This window comes from Saccostrea cucullata, unplaced genomic scaffold, assembly GCF_032062105.1.
Source record: "Saccostrea cucullata isolate Sc308-1 unplaced genomic scaffold, CSIRO_AGI_Scuc_v1 ctg954, whole genome shotgun sequence".
Classification (NCBI taxonomy): domain Eukaryota; kingdom Metazoa; phylum Mollusca; class Bivalvia; order Ostreida; family Ostreidae; genus Saccostrea; species Saccostrea cuccullata.
Genome location: NW_026923524.1, coordinates 145,755 through 156,714, shown reverse-complemented (window position 1 = coordinate 156,714; position 10,960 = coordinate 145,755). Strand labels below are relative to the sequence as shown.

Below are 10,960 nucleotides of genomic sequence, written 5' to 3'. Positions count from 1 at the left end.
CGAGAGGGTAATATAACTGTTTCCGGTGAAATATAATTATATCCGGCGTGATTCGGCAGTTTTTAAGGGCATATGGATAAAAATATTATATTTGTGATATAATTGGAAAACTTTAAACATGTTATATAATAATATTATGCATTTTACTTATAGATTAATGTATACATGCAGCATAAATTTACCATGTAATAACGGTATATTTTTACAATCCTGAACTCAATAATATTAAGAAGTTACAGTGAACGATTTAACGAAGCTCTAAGCACTAACAGAAAGTGATTTTTGGACTTGAAGGAAAATGTAGCATATAAATGTGCGCATTTTGAGACTATCTAATTCATTTTAGGGTACCTACATGTACATGTACCTTAATTCTTCTGCGGGAAAAATGTTCAAGACAATGGACTATGCGTGAACAGAAACACTGTTATTTACTTACATTGGGAAAATTATTAGAAATAATGCATTTATTTACTAATTCTTAGTCTAATTTATTGTTATGCATATCTAGTTTATTACAAATTGAGTATTTAACTGCAGATAACCAGATTTCTATCTCACTTGTAAGGGCAGATCACTCTAACAGCATAAAACTATCCTACAATTAGAACTCTTGTTTACAGTGTTTAGAGGTTCCTTAAATTCATTGTGGACATTTTACTTGGAATTTTAACATAGTTACCTTTCTTTGTACAGTTAGCTGTTTAAAAGCATTAATTTACATGTCTGTACAGTTTTGATATTTGTACTTTGATCTGAAATGGAGAGACTAATCTAGGCCACCTTTGTCTGATGCATGGCCGTAGCTACCGGGGGGGGCATGCTGTAGACTGTAGAAATGCTTGTGTCCCCTCAATAAAAACGTCCAATGACCTTTTTTTTTTGGCTTGTCAAGGAATTGTTGGTAGTTGATAGTGCCAGTGCCGCCCCCCCCAACCGAAAATGTATGCCCTTTCCCCATCCGAACTGAAATTGCTTCGTACGCGCCTGTGCTGTACAATCCATGTTCATTGTATACTTCTTTGTATATTATGAGTAAAATATTTTAAAATTAATTTCTTACCTGGGCTCAGATAAAACACATTGCTCCAAAAATATAATGGTATGTCCAACGTTGCAATATTTGATCCTTTCCATTTGTAATTTAGTTTTGTATAACTTATAAATTCTCTATTTGCATGCATTTGGTCAAATTTTATCTCTATTTTCCATTTGCACTGTATACTTTTGGGACAATATAATTATTTTTCATTTTGCAAACTTAGTATTTTTCAAACATTTTGTTGTTGATAACACTATCCTTAACACAGTTAATTCATTTATTTCACTGAATAATTTAGTGATTGTTTCTGTTACAAAAAATTATGGAAATTATAGATCTTTCAGGAACCGGTAGCATTGAGAAAAAAGACTGTTTTCATCTTGTATGCATAAAAGTCCATTTCTTCCCGCTCTCCCCCCCCCCCTCTCTCTCTCTCTGCAATCATGAAGTAAAAATAAAAACATCAGATCTACACTGGCTGACAACACAATAAGGTTGAAAATATATGCATGCATTAATATCTTTCTTTGTATAAGATGCAGTGATGACTTATTATATAAACACATATAATTTGATTTAATGAAAATATGAAAAATATCAATTTTGTTCCTCTTTTGTAGTATGACATTTTCTGAGATTCAAAAGTTTCTTTAGAAATGATATCGTCTCCTTTCTGATTAAAATATATAGCCAGGGATTAAGAACAGCATTAGTGTAAGCTAGTCGGAGGCCAATGAGTTCAAAGTTGTCCATACCGCCCAGGATACGAAGAGAGCGTGCAAAAACGTTTATCTGAAACAGGAAGCGAAATTTAAACATATACGTCATCAAAATAAATTTTTGTTCATAACACTTTTTACAATAAAGTCTGGCAAAAAAACATCATTGTTAAAAAGAAATAGCTGTATATTGGTCTGGATTATTTGCATCCAATAATCGCGAGGAAGAAAAGTATATGATGATGTAATGCAACCCCACCCCTTCCCCATCTTGAGTGAACTACATAACTTAAAATATTTAAAATTCAGTCATGGTTTGTATACATCTAAACAATTGCTTTGGACTTTCTCATTTGTGTGGATAAATTACAAAGTATCGTATTTAAAACCTTGACGACAATATACTGCTTTATAGCAATAATATTCTTGGTCATAAATAATCTTGGTTATAAAATAATAATCTTGGTAATAAAACCGATGAAGAGTCGAAAGCTTTTCATAGTAGGAGAGATGGACCTCAAAATTAACTTGGCCTGATATTCTAAAAACATGTTCTTCAATAAATCAAAGGTCATTGATTCAAATAAACTTTAATCGTATTTTATTTGACAGCACGTGCATATAATTTAATAGATAAACAGACAAGCAGAAAGTTGCCCCATAATGTATAAAATAGTGATACTTTCTTACCAGCAATGGTATGATGCAGATCGCAAAAAGGACGACAACAGCTAATAGAAGCACTACCATCTGCTTGCTGTTCTTACTGGAAATTCTCTGCTTTGCAACTTCACTTCCGGCGAAGCTTTGTCGGAGCAATGTGATGATAACTATGCAGTTCAGTACCATGATTAAGGATAGCAGGATAAACCCTGTAGAAGAATAAGCTAGAGAGATGCCTCGATCAATCCAATAGTCTGACTTGAAATCTACAAAACACCAGGAACCCGGATAAAAACTCCGACTTGACCTTCCCGCCAAAATGTGAACAGACGACAAGAGAACAGACAAAATTCCTCCAAGTAGTAGTAACACGTGTGCTCGTCTTTCTTTATCTGAGATGCTGTATTTGAATGGAAAAACGATCGCAAAGAACCTGTCAAGTGACATAGAGAATACGATAAACGCTGAGTTCAAAATTGCAAGCATCTGAATGAATGCCATGTAGTCACAAAGAGGCTGGGTGAAAGTAAAAGTAAAGTTGGATGCGTATCTTGCAATTCCGAATGGTGCAGCTAGAACCACTCCAAAGAAGTCGTTAATTGTGAGGACGCAGACGAATCTGTAGAACGGACGCCATTTGTGATCCAACGAAAGATGGCAAAGAATGGTGAATGCTAATCCATTGCCAATGGCTCCTAGAATTAAGAGAATCACAGGAGCTAAGACGTTGGGGGTTTCTTCGATTAAATTTAATGATGACGAATTTGTTTGATTCGAAGACATTTTCTGATGTACTAAATTCCCAGCTACTAGCATCAGTAGAATTCTGAAAGAAATCCTGAAAACGATTTGGTTAACATTTACTGGTATAAGATAATAATGCATGTATATTGTTGTACACTTCGTATTTACATGTATTGACTGTGAATTTGATTTTGAAATGACAGGACTTTGTTTCTAGAAAATAAGAAATGATTTTATCTTTATGCACTTAGAATACGTCCTTGCCACGTAACATTAAAACCCGGATATAAAATATTCATGAAAGAACTATATGCGGTATATTGCATATGTTTGCCCCCACAAAAGTCAAATTTTGAAAACTTCCTGATATGTGCTGAATTCAATAAATTGTACGAGAAATATAAGTTAACAGAAAATATTATAGTTCCAGAGCAGTGTATTCACAATTTCTGTTTTTATGACGTCACAAACTAGTCCGATTTTATATCCTTTTTCAGAAAGAGGACAAAATGGACAAAATTTCAACAATTTAAGCTTTAAAATTTATAGATGTGTGTTCAGGAACAATATTGACATATTTCATTGATATTATCATTCTACACATTATATCAAAATATTTATCCTGCACACATGCGCTCGGTGACTTTTATTTAAAATATCGAAAATATGTACATTTTTCTGCAAAATTCATAAAAAACTGAAATTTACGTCATATTTGTGACGTCATTACGTATATATGACGTCATAACTTATGAAATTATTCAGTGCTTTGAAGTCAGCATATACTCCCCTGTTTAAGGACTTAATTAAATATTACTCCATCAAAGTTTGATTTTAGGGGGGCAAATGTTGGTTAATACCGCATATAGTTCTTTGCCAATAAAATGCACATGCTTTGATCTATAAACAAATTTAAACTGAGTGGGCTTTTAACAAAATATAAATTGCCATAATGAGAAAGATCTTATGCACCAATGAAATAATGGACGGAAAAATTCTACAAAGTACATGTATAGGAAAATATCCATAATGGAAATTATTACATTTGTATAGACTGTAGCACTTTCAACGTTAACGATAGCCTTTTCCGTAGTGATAGAGTGGATATTTGACATCTGTGCATGCGGTGTTCATTAATTTTATAAATTAGGAATATCTGGACAATCACATTGTAGAGAAATTTAGAGAAAGAGGTTTGAATGTACTGTACATGTAATTACAATATCTGTGTTAGAATGGATTACAAATTATTAACATAAAAACAAAGTGATAGAGATTTCAATTATAACGGAGGGGGCACTTTGTATGATATCGATATACTTATGAAATTAAATGCTTGCAATAATTAAGAATAAAAAAAATTCCTGGTTAGAAACTGAAACCCTTACTTGTAAATACTAACTTTGTTGTATTTAGCGTCTTTCAACTTCCGCTGCTAGTATACATTTGGACTAAATGTCTATGGAGTTTTGATAAAATTCTGATAAAGTAGGGGGATCTTCAGGTAAATCAAACTTGTCGGTGATATAAATTTAGAATTGTTTTAAAGGTTCTTCAAATACCCATAATCCCACGAAATCTCTAGTTGTTTATATCCAGGTGCCGGGCCGACGATCGAGAAGAACTTTGCACGTTTACTCTCAATTTTCGCCTACATTTTACACCCATTTAATTCAAATTAATGACAAGTTGCCCATTAAAGCATTTTCGAACGCATGCAAGAGTTCTATATTTGTTTATACAATTTTCAACTGCCTTTAAGTGCATTTCTTTTCATCGGGTTTGTAGAAGACGTGACATGTATCCGTTGAAACTAAGGACTAGTTTTTGACTTAGGTAATGCACACCATCCCACTCTAAAATATTTTTAAAATTTTTTTTTGTTATAAATACATTTTGGACTTTATACCGTATGTGTATGTACATTTTGGACAAAATCGTTGGAGTTTATTTGAGCAGGAAGCTTCAGAAGTTACCTTCCTTTGGTCGTTCACGACGAGGAAAAGATATTCAAGCAATAAAAAAGATCTACATGATTTTCAAGACCAAAAAAAAAAATGATTAGCCTATTTCAAAACATTCATTGATTTGACTCGAAATTACAAATATCAATTAATTTTATATTGAAACATTAAACTGAAAACTTTGTTGAAAACTTGTCCTGTATACATTCATGTAAATGCCATGTGAACTTTAATTGATTTTCATAATTTTATAAAAATATCTTTAATTTTGACAAAATAACTTTTTTGACAAAAAAAATTTTTTATGAGGCTGAAAAAATAATCTTGATTAAGTTCATCAAATGCGAGTAACATTTCACAACTTTTGAATTTATAATCACTGTTGTAACAACCCCCCCCCCCCCTACTTCTCCCCAAAATACGTCTTCCAAAGTTAATCTAAGATTGTGTACCCTCAACAACACTGAATAAAAACATATTTGTTTTCCCCTTCTCTACTTTAACTGAATGCGTCTCCTACCTTATACATTGTATATGCGCCAGTCATTTGAAAGATGGATCGTTTGTTTTTATTTTTACAAATACTTCCTTTATGCGACTCTCAAAATAATATTTTTTGAATACATACAAAATATGATAGACAAATCAAATTAATTACCTTAAAATAAAGATAAATTGACGAATTCATTTTTTAATATTGTATATCTGACTGAATAGCAAAGCTTCCGTCAAAAACATCAGGAATACTGATGAAAGTTCCTGTATGTTCTTTTGAGCATGAGTTTGAAAAATAAAATCTGAGTTTTTAATTTTTTTGAAGGAATAAAATATTTACAGATTTATTTATTATTTACAGGCATTTATTCTGAGAAAAATCAACAGGAAAAAGGGATGTTTCTTGTCAAGCGTGTCTACTGGGCACACACCCCCCTTTGGCATTTTATAAGAAGCCCTTTTCTCGGGCGACACCTCCCTAAAACAACACCCCGTAACTTCTACCCTACTCTCCCACGGAACATTCTATTCCGAGGGGAGTTAAAAGCTACCTATACCGTCAAGGTAAATTTTCATTGGTCGAAATTTAAATTTCATCATTCTATTCCCCCTTTTAGAAATAAAATAAATCGAAATTTTATTATTTAAAGTTTATAATTTTAACAAAATTCATCATTTCATCAGAAATATACCCAAAGAAGAAAGAAAACAAAAAGGTAAGTTTTTCAAAATTGTGATAGCAATAATTATTTATGATTTACATCTGTTGTTTTCCCAATGTAAAAGTTAAAAATGATTTAAGATCAAAATCAAAATTAAAAATTAGAAGTATATATGTATGATGTAGCAACACCCTTAGTCCTCCTTTAGTCCTACATGTATTTGAGATAAATATGAAAGCAAGCAACAATTCTTTAAATAAATTCAGTAGAATTTTTACTGGGAATGAGTTCCATAAATTGATAGAGGTAAACTGTTGAAATCTATTCCTTTGTATGAATTATTTTTATAATTAGCTTTCAAACTTTTAATCAGACCTTTTCATTTCTTGAACTGAACACGAAAGTATGATCTAATGTTTTCGATTTTTCCCGATCCTCCCCCCCCCCCTACACACACACACACACCCTAACCGCCATTGATAAGAAGTTTTCAAAGGAAATTGGAAAAATAAATATTTTAAAATTTGTAATTTAATTGAAGTCAAATGTGAATGTATGAAGGTAATGACACAATTTGCTCTACAATGTGTAATGTATTGTACATGTACATTTTGTAATATTTCATATTCAGGTTATATAAAATTATTTTGACTACATGTAATTCTCCGAAAGTACCTAGTCTCATTTAGAGTTGATAATATCTTGATGAGTCTAATCTAGAGTAACGAGTGAACCGTGAAAATTGATAGAAAATAATTACAACCACCCCCTCTCACTATCATCGAATGTTGAAAGACCCGACCCCCTGTAAATTGGTACCCCCACCCCAAACACACACCCCCCCCCCCAAAAAAAAAAAAAAAACTAGTTTTATTTTTAATAAAATGTGAAAGTGTTCATTGAATATCCAGTTATCCTCGTTATTTCTAGTGCTTTTGGGTGCTTTTGGATTGTTTTTAATTTTCTTTTGAGTCCCTTTAAGGTTCTTTTGGGTCCTTTTGGGTAAATCGACGCGCAGATAATACTAAATATAGAAACCTATAGAACTCAATAGACATTAAGAGAACCCTATAGATTTTTTTCATAATTCATTCTAATTCAATAACTTATTTGTGTGTTGTTTTTTTTTTCATGCTTGATTTACATAATAAATAAAATGTTTATTACATGTAATATTATTCTCATAAATATATGTAGCATATTGTAAGCAAAATACTTATTAACTTTTTGGGATAAAAGTAATTAAAAATTAATTTCATATAGTTAGTAATATTTTTGCACCAGATTGAATGACAGTGACAACGATTTAATCTCTTAAATGTACAAACATACAGAGAGAGGAGGTGAAAAGATGTATAATACTTTTAATTTTTTTTCAAGTCAATTATTTTCATCTTGTTTGACAATCAAAAAAATTTATTTTTTCAGCAAAAAAAGTCCTCTATATTTGGTCTACATGTGAGAGAGTTTGAAATCTATTTTAACCTAGTCTCGTTAATTTCTTTTTGTGTACATTCAAATATAGCAAAATCCAAGAAAAGTGGTCCCCCGCTTTCGGTATCTTAGTGGAACGGATGCCATTATTTATGGCAAATTGTGTCAAATAAAAGTAATTGATTAATTTAAAAAAAAATGAAAATTAGTTCAAGGGGTAAAAAATTATAGCATGATCGAGAACATCTTGTTACAGCAATTACACAAGTCAAATATGAAAGACCCATCACTTCTCTATCAAAAGTTTTCAGGAAATACATGTATAACATTTTTAAAAAAGTAGGTCAAGTTTCAAGGTCAAGATAATGGGGTCAAAAACAGTGTTTCAGAAAGGCCTTAAAAAAGTTAACTTAAACTTAAACTTAAAAAAATCTCTTCTCATTCATAAGTTACACGTATAACCAAGGTTAAAGTTTTTGAAAAGAAGGTCAAACTTCAAGGTTAATGTCAAGGGGTCAAAAATCATTGTGTATTTAGAGAGGCCTTGTCACCGGTAATTCATATGACATTGTGCTATATGAAAGCCCTACCGTTGTCCTTTTCTCTTTCTGAAGTATGGGTAATTTAATGTTTAAATTTGTAAATAGTAGGTCAAACTTCAAGGTCTAAGTCACAGGGTAAAAAATCATATAATATTTAGAAAGGTCTTGTCAAATGTGATACACATGACAATGACAATGACAATGACAATAATTTATTCTCTTAAATGTACAAACATACATTGTAGAGAGGAGGTAGGAAAATGTACAAACACAATACAAAAAAATATAATACATGCATTATAAACAGTACAAAGTATCATGTTCAAGTTCATGTCAATTATTTTCATCTATAATTTGTTTGACAATCAATAAAAATTTACATAATTTTTTCAATGCTGAACAATTTGTTGTTGTAAAAAGTTGCTTAAATTTCTCTATATTTGGTCTACATGTGAAAGAGTTTGAAATATATTTTAACCTAGCCTCTTTAATTTCTTTTTGTGTGCATTCAAAAACATAATGGAATTCATCACCAATCTTATTAAAATCACATAAAGTACAAATTCTTTGTTCTCTTGGAATTTCTCCCAATAGGGAGTTTAAAGTTTAAATTTACATAACAAAATTGAAAATTTTCTAGGTAGATTAACGAGATATCTTTCTGGTTCTAGTATTTCTTTATAAATACGATAAATTACACCCTTTGATGAGTTAAAAACATTACTTTGCCAGTTTTGGATATTTTGGTCAACAAGTATTCTTTTTACTTCATTTTTTACCCATGCTACATTGTACATTTGTTGTGTTGTCCATAAATAAGATAATCCACAATCGAAAATATTTTTAACATAGTTAACCCAAGGCAAATTATGCCTTGAAGCTCATACATTTTTGTAGCAAATTTACACATCTTTGAAAAAATAAAAAAGAAATCATACCTTAATATTAATGATAAGTGGGAATCTGCCAGTTCCCCATACACCATGTAGCTTTTAGTGTTCAAACCTAGTATATATTTACAATATTTTAAGTGAGTTTTTCGAGATTTTTTGTAAATCCCCATATTTCACATCCATATAACAAAACTGGTTGTACAATTCTGTCAAATAAATCTATCTGACAATCCATAGAAAGATTATGTTGTTTACATTTTGATATCACTCCATACATAGCTTTTACAGATTTATTGTATTGTTCTTTTAATATTTTGATTAAAAGAACCTGATTTTGAAAAATATATTCCTAAGTACTTATAACTATCAACAATCTCTAGACTTAAACCATCATATGTAAAATATAAATCTTGTTTTATTCGACCTCTTCCAAAAATCATTATTTTTGTTTTGTCAACATTCACTTTTAACATTTTAACTTTCAAAAACAATTCAACATATTTTGTAATGACTCAGGGTTTTCAGCAAATAAAACAGTGTCATCAGCATACAGCAGAGCAAAAAGCTTAATATACACATGAAGTTCATTCTCAATCATTTCAGATATTTGTGAATAAAAAAAAGGTCGTACATGTAATGACCAGTGTTAAAGCTTTTGTGACAGACGGAGAGACTGACTAAAGGACATACAGACGAATGAGATTTTAATGTCCCTTTCGCGGCTTGAAACTTGACCTATACGTTTCATTAACTTCAAAAATTCAATATTGACAAGCCCAAAAAAGTACACTGGCCAAAATCAAAAAAAAAAAAAAATCCTTGTTAATTGTGTGTGTTGGGGTGTATAGTGGGGATGAGTTCCTCTCGGAGCATGCTGAAATTTGCCTGTTTTCAAACATCAGTACTGTAACAGAAAGTGGGGAGGGTAGGGACAATTGCAAGTAGCTTAAAAATAACAATTCACATGTACATACATTTTGTAAAACTATATTTAGAAATATATCAAAAAGGCTATTCATTGGGGGCTATTCCTCCTCCACCTCCCCCGCCCGCCGCTTACTGAGGGTCTGTATAAGAAGTAAGGATATGTATTAGAAGCTCATATCAAACCAGTTAACCAAATGTTGACAAAAAATAACGACAGACTTTAATTTAATTTTACCCTTCAATAGAACAATCGAAGAAGATTGATTGATTGATAGATTGATTGTATATTGTTTACCGTCCTCTCGAGAATTTTTCACTCATATGGAGACGCCTAATCGAAGAAGAAGGCGCGAAGATAATTTATTTGAAATTGATTGAAACTTTTTAAACACTCTGTATAGAATTTGAAATACATTTGTACATTAAGGTTTATCACTTGTGACCTAATTTGATAGATGTATATAATTTGACAAATGTATTCATATGTCTTGATCCGTTAATCACAGTAGAAATGCAACATCGTATTCTAACGTCTTACCAGGTGGTCATACCATAACTCAAAAAAAAGATTGACAATTAATCTAAAATATGCAAACTCTTTCCTGTTGTTTTAAATTATGGCTCTTGTTCACGAACTTGTATACTATAAAATCTGCATTAGGCAATGTATTCTATTAAGCGATTTTTGCGGAAAGCAGACTCCACACTAAATCTGGTAAATCACTAAATACGTGTACATCTAGCACTTAGTGCTAAATCAAACCTACGCTAACATAGTGTAAAATAAATTTCCGCAATCGAAATATTGCATATGCCAAATTATCGAGATGAATTAATAAGCACGGTATATTTCTCTCACTTTTAGGACAGTGTAT

At 31.4% G+C, this 10,960-nt stretch overlaps 1 protein-coding gene across 1 annotated transcript; it reads right to left on the bottom strand.

The window, feature by feature from the left end:
• Positions 1-1,301: 1,301 nt before the first annotated feature.
• On the bottom strand, positions 1,302-3,263 carry LOC134264222 (prostaglandin E2 receptor EP4 subtype-like). Its single transcript, XM_062746518.1, has 2 exons — positions 2,452-3,263; positions 1,302-1,834 (listed from the first exon to the last, which is right to left on the bottom strand). The coding sequence occupies exons 1-2, from the start codon at positions 3,238-3,240 to the stop codon at positions 1,640-1,642; spliced, it is 984 nt and encodes a 327-aa protein (XP_062602502.1). The 5' UTR covers positions 3,241-3,263; the 3' UTR covers positions 1,302-1,639.
• Positions 3,264-10,960: the final 7,697 nt, after the last annotated feature.